This window comes from Prionailurus bengalensis, chromosome A3, assembly GCF_016509475.1.
Source record: "Prionailurus bengalensis isolate Pbe53 chromosome A3, Fcat_Pben_1.1_paternal_pri, whole genome shotgun sequence".
Classification (NCBI taxonomy): Eukaryota; Metazoa; Chordata; class Mammalia; order Carnivora; family Felidae; genus Prionailurus; species Prionailurus bengalensis.
In genome coordinates this window covers 16,473,862-16,488,177 of record NC_057354.1, presented here as the reverse complement: position 1 = coordinate 16,488,177, position 14,316 = coordinate 16,473,862, and the positions used below count along the sequence as shown (strand labels likewise).

At 50.1% G+C, this 14,316-nt stretch overlaps 1 protein-coding gene across 1 annotated transcript in view; it reads right to left on the bottom strand.

Moving 5' to 3' along the window:
- The window catches only part of JPH2 (junctophilin 2), a 69,742-nt gene that overhangs the window by 33,746 nt on the left and 21,680 nt on the right, over window positions 1-14,316 (bottom strand). Inside the window, exon 2 of the mRNA XM_043602324.1 lies at window positions 12,620-13,406. Coding sequence (XP_043458259.1) covers window positions 12,620-13,406 — 787 coding nt within the window. The remainder of the gene's footprint in view (window positions 1-12,619; window positions 13,407-14,316) is intronic.

Here is a 14,316-nt window from a genome sequence, read left to right as displayed (position 1 = left end):
GCTGGTGGCCAGCACCGGGCTGGTGGCAGTGGAGACAGGCAAAAGGGGCTGGAGACACGTGGATCCCCCTTGGGACCAGAGGCTTGGTGGCAAGGTGGGGTGTTATAGAGGCTTGGCCCGTGCCTGCCTGACTGTGAGAACCAGGTCCGCCAAGTTCTATCCCTCAAGGCCAGCCCGGCTCTGGAGACCAGTTGCAAAGGCACTATTTTTAGAGAGCTGGGTGTTTACTTGAAGGATTTGAAGACTGGGCTTTATTTTTAACTCCTCTCCCAATGGCAGGGACTCACTGGTGTGGACTTAGGAAGTCAAGTGGAAGTTGGACTGGGCTTTGGAAACCCAGGGGAGCAAAAGGGCTTGCACTTGGGGACAGATGAGCTTGGAGGAAGAGCCTGCTGGCCTCTCCATGTTCCGCTTGCCTGAGTTTCTGATGATAAAACTGGCCATGGCCTCTACTCACCAAGCACCTGTTGAGCACCAAGACCATACAAACCCCCTAAGCACACCCCCTCATTTAGTCCCCACCATGACCTAGGAGGCAAGGCTGACACTGTCCCCACTCTACAGGTGGGAACATACCTCTCTAGAGGCTCAGAGAGGACCAAGGACACACAGTCATGTAACAATGTGGGATTCGAACCTCGATTTCCCCATCTTCCCAGCCTATCCCCTCAACTGCTCTGCCATACAAAAGGCCAGCCAGGTGCCAAGGTCCAGGCACCGAATGTCAGATGGGCAGGATAATGATTTAAAGCTGACGGACTTCCTCTTTCACCTGTGCTTAAGTGGGCAGTGTCTGGATCTGAGAATTCAAAGACTGGTTGTGTCAGTTACTTTAGGCCTTTGGGCTAGTTTCCTGGCCTACACAATGGGTTATTTATTACATATAAACAGCACCTCACTGTAAGGACTAAATGAGATGGTGTGTATAAAGGGCATCAGCACAGAGCCTGGCACACAGTGGTGGGAACAGGGCACTGATCTGTGCCAAGCACTGACTTCTCATATGCCCACGAGGCAGGTTCTCTCAGGATCCCATCTTAGAGAAACGGAGGTACAGGGGAGTCACTAGCCCATGCGGCCAGCCAGTGTCCAGGACTAGAACCCAGGCAGCCCAGCCCTGAGCTGAGCCCTGGAGCCACTGCCTTCCCTCTACATCCCCTGTGCTGCTGGAGCTCCACTCAAGTGCCAGAGTCAGGGGCCAAGCACTGGCTTCGTGTGGTCGGACCTTTCACAGGATGTGGGGAAACACTTGCATTGAAAGAAAGCAGCATTCTTCTCCTGAACGTGCAGGCTGTTGGGCCTGTTTTCTGACTCTGCTACTGAGGCTAAAAAATCAAGCTGGAAAGGTTCTGGAACGGGACTGCAAGGGCTATAAGGGCTAAGGGTAGGGGAGAGAAAACTATGCCTTTCCACCTTCCAGAGCCCTGTCTTCTTCCTAGTTGATTTGTTAAATGTGACCCAGAAGTCAACTGAGATTTCACCAGAGCCCTCCAGCCATGCCTCTCTCTCTCTCTCTTTCCTCTGCCCCTGGTTCACTGCATGCCCCTGGTTGGGTGCCTATCCCTTTCCAGAGCTTAGTTTCCCCATCTGTGACATGGGCACATTGGGCTGTGTTCTCCCTAAAGTCCAGTTCTGACAGGCTTTTTCTGAGGAGTGATAGGAGCTCACTGGGTCTTTTCTCTGGTTTCCCATTCTCCAAGCTTAGAAGGTCTGGCTTCCCCAAGTACACTGCCTCATAGTTTGAACATCTTCTTGCTGCCAGGGGCCCAAGTAAGGTCTTCTGTCTCCCCAGACCACTCAGCTCAGAGGCCGGCCTTGGAGTCACAGCTGCCTCTTGTATGTCACAGGAGTCCAGCTCTGACAACTCAGGACATTCCATTCACCCCGGTCTTCAGTCTCTGGGAGCAAAGGGATTTTGTCCACTGGCAATTCTCCAGGGAGGGATGTGATGGAGGGCAGGAGTCGAGTGTCAGGGGCCTTTACAACATCCTCAAGACCTTCTGCAGGGAGTTTAATCCCCCTCAATGGAACCCCAGACCAAGGAGGAACCTCAAGAGGCAAGCTAAGGGCTAACTTTTGCCTCTACGAGCATGGGTAGTTGATGGTGGTCACTGGGTTTATGGAACACCTGATTGTGCTCAAATAATTTGGCAAGGATGCAAAAGACTGATGATACATGGTGTTGGTGAGAGTTTGAGGAAAACCGCCCTCCTGAGCACTACTGGTGGGGGGAGGGTATAAATTTGGTGCAACCCCTTAGGAGGTTAACCAGGGCTCTGGTAATAATAAAAATGCACATTCTTTTTGAATTGGCAATTTTGCTTCTGGGACTGTAACCCATAAGTGCAGATCTGTGCAAGCAAGGACAGGCAGAGACGTGGGGGGCATGCCAGCAGGCTAACAATCCAACAATTATTCTTAAATATCTATTGAACAGATATGGGGGGGGGGGACATTAGACAGGAATGGTTTGGATTTCGCTTGTTTGTGTAAATCCTTGAGTACTGGAGGAGAGAGACCACCATATTCACATTTTGACAGTGAATGCCAAGAGTTCAGTTCCTTGCAAAGACCCGGGTTAGCTGGCATCATATTTCCCATGCATTCCAAGGACGGTCGAATGTCCCTGATGGAATACGGGAACGGGCTAAGCCTTCCCTTTCGCCAGCCTACTCTTCTGTGAGCAAGAGTATGTGTCCAAGCAGGTTCACTACAGCCTTTTTTGTCAGTGTGAAAGTGTGAAATGGTTTCAATGTCCCTCAAGAGAGATCTGGTTAAATAAATCATGGTATTTCCAAACTACGGAATAGTAAGCAACTGTTAAGAACAGGGAAGATTTATGTGTAGAAGATAGAAAAAAAAAAACCCTCAAAACACATGAAGCCAAAAAAAGCAAGCTAAAGACCATTATAGAGGTAATCCTCGTTGCAAAAGAAAACAATAAACTCAGAATAGGTAAGAGGAAGAGGGCTGTAAGTGAACGCTTAACAATGGTCACGCCGGAGGTGTGGCTGAGACAGAAGTAGGAGAGGGGTTTGATTCCTTTTTTATCTTTTATTATTCTGAATATCATTTAATTTTTTTTTAATTTTTTTTCAACGTTTATTTATTTTTGGGACAGAGAGAGAGACAGAGCATGAACGGGGGAGGAGCAGAGAGAGAGGGAGACACAGAATCGGAAACAGGCTCCAGGCTCTGAGCCATCAGCCCAGAGCCTGACGCGGGGCTCGAACTCACGGACCGCGAGATCGTGACCTGGCTGAAGTCGGACGCTTAACCGACTGCGCCACCCAGGCGCCCCTGAATATCATTTAATTTTAACAAGTATGTTGTTCTGAGCAATGTAAAAAAAGAAAAGGAAAAAAGAAAAAGGAGAGAGAAGTTCGCGGTATGTGAAATGGTAGTATGGTGGAGGACGATGCAGACGCTGGGGCCAGAATCTCCGCCCCAGCACTTACTGGCTGTGTGACTTGAAGCATGTTAAAGAAATCTCCATGTGCCACCATTAGCATGAGATGAGTGAATTCAGCTGGGCACCTAGAGCAGTGCCCGCACACCGCACGTCTGACACTCCTCAAGCTGGCATTCACAGCCCGTCCTACCCTGGCCCTCGGCTGCCTTCCCAGCCTTATCTCCAGTCTATTCCCCCCCCCGCTCCAGCTCCCCATGACTCACTGCTCCCAAAATACACCACACACGTTCCCACCTCCGTGCCTCTACCTGAAGCGACCTTTCTCTCCCTCTTCTCCATCCGGCAAACTCCTAGCCAGAGTCACCCACCACCTGCAGGGAGCTTTCCCAGACCACCCCCGGGGCAGTTCTTTCCTTGGACCTCCCTCCAACCCACCATGGGCTGTGCTGAAGCCCTGTCTGTCTTTGCCACTAAGCTATGAGTCCCCAGAGGATGCTGACCACACTGGTCCACTGGGTGCCCTGTGCCCCAGCACAAACCTGGCAAAGAGTAAGTGCTAATCAGTATGTGAAAGAAAACCTGCCAAAGGTCAGATAACAGTTAAGAGCATTCTAGAACCAGGTCTTCTGGTTCTGGGGTGTCAGTTCCCAGTTCTGCCATTACTCAGCTGAATGACTATATTTAAGATACTTAACCTGTCTGTGCCTCAGTTTCCTCATCTGTAAAGTGGTAAAATAGTACCTTCTTCATAGGGTTGTTTTGCGGATTAACTAAGTTAACACACATAAGGTACTTAGGATCCTGCCTGGCTCTCAGAAATAAGGACTGCATGGATGTTTGTCAAATAAAAATGAAATAAACAAATTGCCAACATCCTCCCTTAGACCTGGTCCAAGGCCAGGCCCTCTTCCCCCTGGGTCTGCATACCCTGGTGGTTCTGGAAATGAGGGTTGGCAGGTGCAAAGCCCCAGCCGGAAACAGGGCCAGACCCATGTGGCTTGTTGGTCTAGGACAAACCTTGGCCAGGCGCATATAGGTCTTTCACACCTGTCAATCTCTCGCCAATGTCTCTCTTTAACAAAAAGAGAGCAGACTTCCGGTTTAAGCACCTTTGGTAGTAACAGTTTGACCTCTGTTTCAGAACATGATATTGGTTTTCCATTTTCAACAGTGATTAGAAAGCCTTCCTTTTCAATAAGCATATATAAGTACTTTTAAGTAACTTGATTTAAAGAAAGATATTAAGAAAGTAAGTAGAAAGGGGATGGGATGTACCAAGAAATGGGATGGTGGCATGCACAAGGGGCAAGTTTGGGAAACACAGTTGTAAGGACTGTGACAGAAGATGGGGCTTTCCCTCGGGGCAATTTCATTCTCAGGGAAGACGCTTAGATTAGTACAGAATGATGCATGATTCACAGTAAAGCTTATACTACCTTGCACGCCTTCAACACATAGGCCCTTTATGTGGGCTACTTTTTTCTTTTTTATTCTCTTCAACAACACTTTGAAGACGGATTCAATTTAATTCTCACTTGACTGAAGAGGAATGTGAGTTTCAGAGAGGTGAGGTAATTTGCCTAGGGTCACACTGCTTATAGGAAGCTGAACCCAGATTCAAACCTGGGTCCATTCAACATCACAGTCCGAACTCTTAGCCACCATAACACACACGCTCCTGCTCACCCGACACATCGCCTCCCAGGAACCTGCAAACCAGGTCTAACCTTACACTCAACTGGGGAACTTCCAGGGCCAGTCCAGGGAGGAGATGTGGGGGCGGGGAGCAGAGGAGCAGAAGACAGGCCCACTCAGCAGGTCCTGTCCTCAGGGCCACACTGATGCCATCCTGCACAAAACCTGAGGTGTTCCAAACCTCACACCCTGCGGCAGCTGAGAACTCCTGCAGGGCCAGCCCCTGGCTCTGCCCTAGGGACACAAGAGCAGGAACGAGAACAAGAATACTACGATGACCAAGCAGCTAACATTTACTGGGCTCTTCCTCTTCCAGTCCTGTGCTGAGTGCTTCACGTGCAGTCTCTGACTTAAGGTAGTATCATTATTTTCCTTTTAGAGATGAGAGAACTGAAGTCTGGAGATAAGATAAGATAAAGCAAGCAAAACACAAGACCAAAGCAGCACTCTTAACCCCTCACTCCCTGTGCTCCTTATGGAAGGGAGCCATTTATCATCACAGAGTTGGCATGACAACCAGAAACATTCAGGCACTCCCCAAACATCCAGCTTCCCTCCACCAGGATCTATAACCTTAAAAGGCATTACAAAAAGAATTTTTAGTGGCTCCTGGGAGGCTCAGTCGGTTAAGTACCCGACTTCGGCTCAAGTCATGATCTCACTGTTCATGGGTTCAAGCCCCATGACAGGCTCTGTGCTGACAACTCAGAGCCTGGAGACTGCATTGGATTCGGTCTCTGTCTCTGTCTCTGTCTCTGCCCCTCCCCCACTCACGCTCTGTCTCTCTCTCAAAAATAAGTAAACATTAAAAAAAATTTTTTTTTAAGTTTTTAGCCACAGAATCAGAAGACCTGAGGCTAGTTCCCCCTCGACCACTTAGTGGCCACAGGTATTTCTTTGTCCCTTTCTTATTGCGACTCTCCCATCTGGTCAGGGAAGGGGTTGGACTATCTCCTGGAGCCCTGGATGGGTCTAGAGCAAAACTGTCCAATAAAAATACAATGTGAATCACATATGTAATTTTTAAATTTTCTAACAGCCACATTCAAAAAAGTAAAATGACACAGATGAAATTGATTTAATAATTATGTTACTAACATTATTAACTTAATAATAATATAATGATACATTCTACCCAGCCCAATATATCTAAAGAATCACTTCAACATGCAATCAACATGAAAAATCAATATAAAATTATTTTATACTTTTTTTCTTGCTAAGTCTCCAAAACCCAGTAAGTGCATTTCTCCCTTAACAGCACATCTCAGTTCAGATCGGCCCCATTTCAAGAGCTCAGCAGCCACCGAGAGACTACCCTATTGGTGACTGCAGGTCTAGAATATTTTTCAGTCCATAGCCCATTTTAGGGGGACATGCTTTCTCCAATTTCTCTCTTCCCCCTGGAAAAGCTACCCTAATCCTAGAATCTGAGCTGACAAGATCCATGGAAGCCCAGGACCAGGAACTTGAGGCCACAACAGAGAGAAAACCCAGGTCTGCCTGGACCAAGGAGTCTGGTGGCCGCTGGGGATGCTCCCTGTTGCTCTGAAGCTCGATTACTCACCAAAACCCCTATGAGGGAGACAACCCTGCTTTCCCTCCTAACCCAAAGATTCCCTTAATTGGAAATTCAGTCTGAGCTTAAAACGGAGCCAGGGAGCTGCCCCCCACATGGCAACAGCCCCGTAGGCATACAGAATGTGTTCCCTAGACCCACGAGGAATCCAAATCTTCCCTGTGCTCCCCTCCTGGCAGACCTTGTAGAAGAAGCCAAATACTACCTTCTCACTCCCAAGACTCAGTTCCCAGTTCTAGGCTTGGCAGCTCCAACGGAGCTCGTCACATTCAAGGGCACAGGACTTGGCAGAAAGGACAAGGAGGTCAGGGAAAGCAAGGGGGGCAGAGACGGCGAGATTTTGCCCCCAGCAGGGAAGAGCTCAGGGGAATCCCCTCCTTCTTCCCCAGCTTCCATTTCCTCACCTTCCAAACCAAACATGTTAGATGATGACCATGACTGCTTTGGCTCCTGGCTTCTCTGCACCAGACGTTTTCTAGGCATTAGCTCATCTACTGCTCAAAACTACTCTAGGAGGGAAGAAGATCTGGCATTCAGAGTGGCGAAGCAATCTGGGCAAAGTCACACAGCTCTGCAGTAGAGGAGCAAGAACTCTAACTCATGATCTCCCAAATCAAGAGCCCAAGCTCTTACCTATTGTGAGCTCTGCCACGTCCCAGGGTGGCCCAGGACAGTGCTGGTTTATGCCTGCCATAACAATACACACTTGGCGTAATAATTTAAAATGTTCCCTTTGGAGGAAGGGACAGATCTTCCTTCCAGAAGAATTCCAGCTAATGTATGTTGATACTCCTCCCTCTGGAGCTTCATTCCAGAACTTTCTCCCTCTGAGGTGTGGACTGAACCTAGTGTCTGCATTCCAAAGAACAGAGTACGGGAAGGAGGAAATGGTAATCTGGCAGACACCAGGTGATCAAGGTTAACATCATCTGTGACAAGTCATGTTGAGACCATGTGTCCTGATATGATGTGATAAGGACACCTCACCTCTATATTCTTATTCCCCGAAACCCATAACCTCCGTCTAACGATGAGACAAGCATCAAACTGAGGGACATTCTACAAAACACCCGGCTGGTAGTTCTCAAAACTGTCAAGGTCGTAAAAAACAAAGGAAGGCTGAAAACCTGTCCCAGACCAGAGAAGACTAAAGAGACACAACAATGGCAATGCTGGACACCGGATGGAACCCAGGAACAGGAAACGGACAACAGTGGAAAAACCAGTACAATTCAAACGAAGTCTAGAGTTTAATAAATAGTAAAGTACCAGTGTTGGCTTTGACCAATGTATCATGATAATGTAAGAACTTAACGCTAGGGAAACTGGGGAGAGAGTATGGGTACTTTTCTTAAGATTTAAAAATACCATCTTTCTGTCTTAATGCTACTAACTGCTCACACATTCACAGCAATTTAAAGTTCACAAAGTTCAGAGATAGCAAGACGTGTTGTTTAAAGCTTTTTAGAATCAGAAACGTCGGGGCTGAAGCCTTCCGTTCTCTCATTTGCTTGCCAGGCGGTCTCCGGCATATTATGTTCCTTCCTGGGCCTCAGTTTCCACATCTGTATAATGAATTCACTAAATGACGACAGTGAATAGTAATGCTTACTGAGCCCTTGCTGGGTGTCCCACACTGTAGCAGATACTGTGATGCGCCACCCAGTTTCTCCTTCGGGACTGAAGGACTTATTTCTCCTCTCCTCCTCCCCTCGGCCACTCAGATGATACCGGCTGTCAGCCCTGTCCAGGGATTGCCCTTGGCTGAACAAAACCGTCCAGCCCCAGCTCACACCCCTTTCTTTCTTTCTTTTTTTAATGTTTGTTTATTTTTGAGAGAGAGAGAGACAGAGTGTGAGTGGGGGAGAGGCAGAGAGAGAGAGACACACACACACAGAATCCGAAGCGGGCTCCAGGCTCTGAGCTGTCAGCAAAGAGCCCGATGCGGGGCTTGAACCCACAAACTGTGAGGTCATGACCTGAGCCAAAGTTGGATGCTTAACCGCCTGAGCCACCCAGGTGCCCCTCACACCCCTTTCTGGAAGGTAGCTGCACCCAACGCAGAGGGTGTAAAGATCCAGCAACCTCACCTCAATTAGGGACAGCTCTGAAGGTCGTCTCCACAGCAGCGTACCCCTCGTGGTTGGCTGAGGCCTTTGTAGGGACTGCACTGCAGCCCAGCATCTCCTGCCCAATCCAGCTTCCTTCCCTTCCCCAGAAATATTGATCCTGAGTCCTCCCCATAAACTTGCTGTACCCTGATCTCCACCTCAAATTCGGCTTCCAGGAGAACTCGCCCCATGACAGGACTGTAAACCACAGGACCTGCACTGTCTTTGTTAAGCCTCAGACTAACCTTATTTTTATAGATGACACAATGGAGGTTGAAGAAGAAAACGGACTTGGCCGAGAACATACAACAAAGAAATAGCAGTACCACAGGTGGGGAAACTCAAGCTGGGACAGGCAAACTGATCCGCCCAGCTCTCAGCTGACAGAGGATAGATCCGGGATTTGGTCTTAGGTTGGCTTAACCCTGAAGACCAAAGAGCCACAGCCTCCAGCCCAGGCCATTTAGAGCCACCAGCAGGATTGTCATGGGCACCAGGACAGGCGAATGCTTTTCACCACTGTCCTGTCACACCCGCTGATGTCCCTGCAGCTCACTCCACATTTGTGAGACGGCAATAATAACAGTACCTACCTTTTAGAGATGTTACAAAGGTTAAGTGAGTTAATATAAGGTCTCAGTTAAGTAAAGGTCTCAGAACAGTGACCGGCCCATAAGGAGCCCTTTATAAGTGGTAGGCTAAAAACAAATCCCATGAGCAGCATATAGCTGCAACTGCAAGATGTTCTAAGAAAACGTCCATGCAGTTAAGTGACAGGGACTGGGTTTCATCAGTCCTCTAAGGGAGTCAGGCTTGACCTGAGGGAAGAGTAGGAATTAGATGGGCAACAAGATGGGGCGCCTCGGTGGCTCAGTCGGTTAAGCGTCCGACTCCTGATTTCAGTTCAGGTCATGATCTTGTGGTTCGTGGGTCCGAGCCCCACGGTCTGGCTCTGCGCTGACAGCGAGAGGAGCCTGCTTCTGATCCTCTGTCTCCCTCTCTCTGCCCCTCCCCCGCTCACACGCTTTCTCTCTCTCTCAAAAGAAAGAAGGAAAGGGAAGGGAAGGAAAGCAAAGGGAAGGGAAGGGGGCTAAATAGAAGCGTAGGAACCAGATTTATGAAGGGCCACTCACTACCTGGGTGATTTGGAACAAGTCACTTTATCTCTCTAAGCCTCATTTAGCCGATCTGTAAAATGTAAATAAAAATAGTACCCATCTTATAAAGTCCTTAAGGAAATGAAATGAGTCAATATTTATAAACTACTAAAATAGTGCCATGTGCACAGCAAGAGCTATAAATGTTTGAAGACAACATTAGAACCTTTTCCGAAGTACAATGAGAAGACATGGAGGGATCTGAACGTGAATGAAAGGGTGGTTGCTGAATGGATAGGAAGGTGCCTGGACAGGGCTGGTAGATGGATGGGTGATAGCAGCTGAGTGAGTGGAAGTTACAGTTGGACACTGGAGGGGGTCGGATAGACAGATGATAGATGGGTGCTTGCGTGACTGGGTAGGTGGGTGGGACTGGACGTTGTTTCAGTGGATGGAAGCAAGGCTGGGTGATGGGGGTGGTTGGATAAATGGAGGAGATTTGGGGAACGGAGGTGGCTAGGTGAATGAATGCATGGATGGATGTTAACATGGGTGGCTTGGTGCAGAAATGGACCCACAAACGTCTGGCAAACTAATCTTTGACAAAGCGGGAGAATATCCTGCGGAATACAGACAGTCTCTTCAGCAAATGGTGCTGGGAAAACTGGACAGTGGCATGCAGAAAAATGAACCTGGACCACTTTCTTACACTACACACAAAAAGAAACTCAAAATGGATGAAAGACCCAAACGTAAGACAGGAATCCTAGAGGATTGCTAGAGAAATCCTAGAGGAGAAAGTTGGCACACCCTCTTTGACTCTGCCAGCCGCAGCAACTTCTTACCCAATACATCTCCGGAGGTAAGGAAGACAAAAGCGAAAATGAACTATTGGGACCTCATCAAAATAAAAAGCTTCTGCACAGCAAAGGAAACAGTCAGCGAAACCAAAAGGCAACCAACAGAATGGGAGAAGATATCTGCAAATGACATACCAAGTAAAGGGTTAGTATCCAAAATCTATAAAGAACTTATCAAACTCAACACCCAAAAAACAAATAATCCAGTGAAGAAATGGGAAAAAGACATGAACAGACACTTTTCCAAAGAAGACCTCCAGATGGCTAACAGACACAGGAAAAAATGCTCAACATCACTCATCATCAGGGAAATAAATACAAATCAAACCCACAATGAGATACCATCTCACACCTGTCAGAATGGCTCACATTAACAACTCAGGCAGCAACAGATGTTGGCGAGGATGCAGAGAAAGAGGAACCTGTTGGCACTGCTGGTGGGAATGCAAACTGGTGCCGCCACTCTGGAAAACAGTGTGGAGTTTCCTCAAAAAATTAAAAATAGAACTACCCTAAGACCCAGCGATTGCACTACTAGGTATTTATCCAAGGCATACAGGTGTGCTGTTTTGAAGGGGCACATGCACTCCAACATTTATAGCAGCACTATCAACAATAGCCAAAGTATGGAACAAGCCCAAATGTCCATCGATGGATGAATGGATAAAGAAGAGATGGTGTGTGTATATATATATATATATATATATATATATATATATATATGTGTGTGTGTGTGTGTGTGTGTGTGTGTATACACACACACACACACACACACACACACACACTGGAATATTACTCAGAGATCAAAAAAATTGAAATCTTGCCATTTGCAACTACATGGATGGAACTAGAGGGTATTATGCTAAGTGAAATTAGTCAGAGAAGGACAAATATCAGATGACTTCACTCATATGAGGAACTTAAAATATAAAACCGATGAACATAAGGGAAGGGAAGCAAAAATACATTAAGAGACTCTTAAGTACAGAAAACAAACTGAGGGTTGCCAGGCTGGCAGAGGGTTGCTGGAGGGGTTGTGGGGGGGGGGATGGGCTAAATGGGTAAGGGGCACTAAGGAAGACACCTGTTGGGATGAGCACTGAGTGTTATACATAGGGGATGAATCACTGGATTCGATTCCTGAAATCATTATTGTACTGCATGCTAACTTGGATGTAAATTAAAATAATAATAATAATAATAATAATAATAATAAATCAAAAGATGGGTGGCTTGGCGGACAGAAGTAGTAGGTGAGTGAACATGGGTGGCTGGTGAATAAGGGGTGGATGGGTGGTTGAATGGGCGGGTGTCTAGGCGGTTGGGTGGACAGGTGGATGATTAGAGGGTTGGGTGGGTAAAAGGATAGAAAGTTGGATGGGTGGGTGGGGGTGGAGGAGGAAGTGGTTGGGTGGGTGGGTGGTTGTCCAGGTAGATGTTAGAGAGGCTGAGTGACTGGAGGTGGTTGGCCTAATGGAGGAGTCGTTCAGGCGGGTAGTGGAGAAGTTAGGTGAATGAAGGGGCTGGGAGAATGAATGGATGACTGGGTGGCTGGACGGGTGGCTGGGGGTTGAATGTGTAATCAGAAAGTGGAGTGGGTGGTTGGGGTGAAGAGATGGTCGTCCAGGTGGCTCTCAGAAAGGCTGGATGAACGGAAGGGTTACTGAATGGAGGGTTGGATGAATGGGTGGATGGACAGGGGACCAGAAGCACCTCCAGTTAACTCTCTAAAGGTCGGGGAGAAGCCCTGACGGTGAAAGAAGCAGAACAGCCTTGGAGACTGGGCCTCCAGGGTCGCCCTGCCCCCGGGACCCCCTTCCCCGGCGGGGGCCCACCCCGCCTGCGCCCAGCCCCCGGGGGCCTACCTGGAGGCGGCGATCTCGGCCTTCTGGCGCGCGATGGCGGCGGCGCGCTGGGCGCCCTCCACGCTGTGCTCCACCTTCTGGCGGACCTTGCTGCTCTTGAGCGGCAGCACGCGGCGCTTGGTGCCCTTGACCAGCACGTTGTGGCGGTACTTGCCCTCCTCGCGGTGGCCGTCGGGCAGCGTGGTGCAGCCGTAGCCGTGGCGCAGGTTGTCCAGCCACTCGCCCTCGTAGCGGAGGCCGCTGGAGCGCTCGCTCACGCCGAAGCCCGAGCGCTTGTCGTTCTTCCACTCGCCCATGTAGGTCTCGGTGGTGGTGGCGTCGATGTCGGCCTCGAAGGGCGCGGCCTCGTCGGCGCCCTCCGCGCCCTCGCCCAGGCTGGCGGTGGACGCGGCGTCGCTGGCGCCGGAGCTGAGGTCGCTCTTGAGGAAGCTGACGCGGCTGCGCTGGCTGCCCAGCGACGTGCGCGACTCCGCGCGCCTCAGCCGGCCCAGCAGCGCGCCCCGCTGGAAGAGGCCGCCGCCCTTGGGCGCCCGCGCCGCCTCGGCGTTGGCCAGCAGGCTGAGCGCGAAGCCGCCGCGCGGGATGGCGGCCGGGGGCGGCGTCGGGCCGTCGGGGGCGGGCGACGCGGGCGAGTCCGGGGCCACCGTGCCGTTGCTGTGCTCGCTGCGCAGGGACGAGAGCGACGTGCGCAGCGGCGAGCGCACCACCACGGCCATCCCGTAGGGCACGCTCTGGCGCACGCCGTAGCCGTGGCGCATGCCGTTGGTGAACTGGCCCTGGTAGGTCCCTGCGGGCGAGGAGAGGGCGCGTCAGTGGGCGGCTGGGAGGGCCCTGCGGGCGCGGGGCGAGGCGGGCTGGGGCGACAAGCGCGCGGGTGGGAGGGCGGGCGACGCGGGGGGAGGGGGCGCGTGGTCCGTGAGGGTGCGAGGACAGAAGTGCGACCGCCCTCTGCGCAGCGCAGTGGCGGGACTATTCCCGGCGGCCACAGTGAGGTCGCGCGAGTGGGCGTCAGCGTGTGACGCTGCGTGAGCGGGCGAGGCCCCGGAGTGCGTGCGGTTAAACGAGTGAGTGGCCAAAAGGAGTCTGCGGGATGGTGTGAATATTTCTGTTGGTAGGAGCACAGCAAGGTCACGAGTGTGCCAGGCGGAGTGAGTCAGTTTTAAAGTGCGAAGTTGCCCGAGCAGATGAGGTTCGGTGAGTGTGAATTTGAACGAGTGCACAGATTGTGCAAGAGCATGAGTGGGCAAGACAGTGAGTTTGTGCCGTAGTGTGAATATTTGCATTTGTGGGATTGTGCAGGGTCCTGGAAGGCTGTCAGATCATGAGTGTGCGAGGCAGTGTGTGCGCAGAGGGTGACCGAGATCACATGAGTGTGATGTAATGAGATGTAACGTAAGGTCATGCGAGTGTTTGAGGTCTTGCGTATGAAAGGAAAGGCAAAATTGAGTGAGGGTGCAAAACCAGTAGAGGTTCAAAGCGTGCGGACTTGTGGGAGCAGGTACATCTATCTATGTGTGAGGTTAAATGCATGCACGTAGTCATCATAGCGTGCAAGGTGGGCTAAGCGCCCAAGTTCCTGTGGAGGTGACATCATGGGGATGTGAGATGTTCTAAGTATGCAAGGCTGTCTGAGTGTTAAAGCACAGAATAACATGTGGCACTTGAGGCTGAGTGTATGAGGTTGTGGGCAGCAGGGA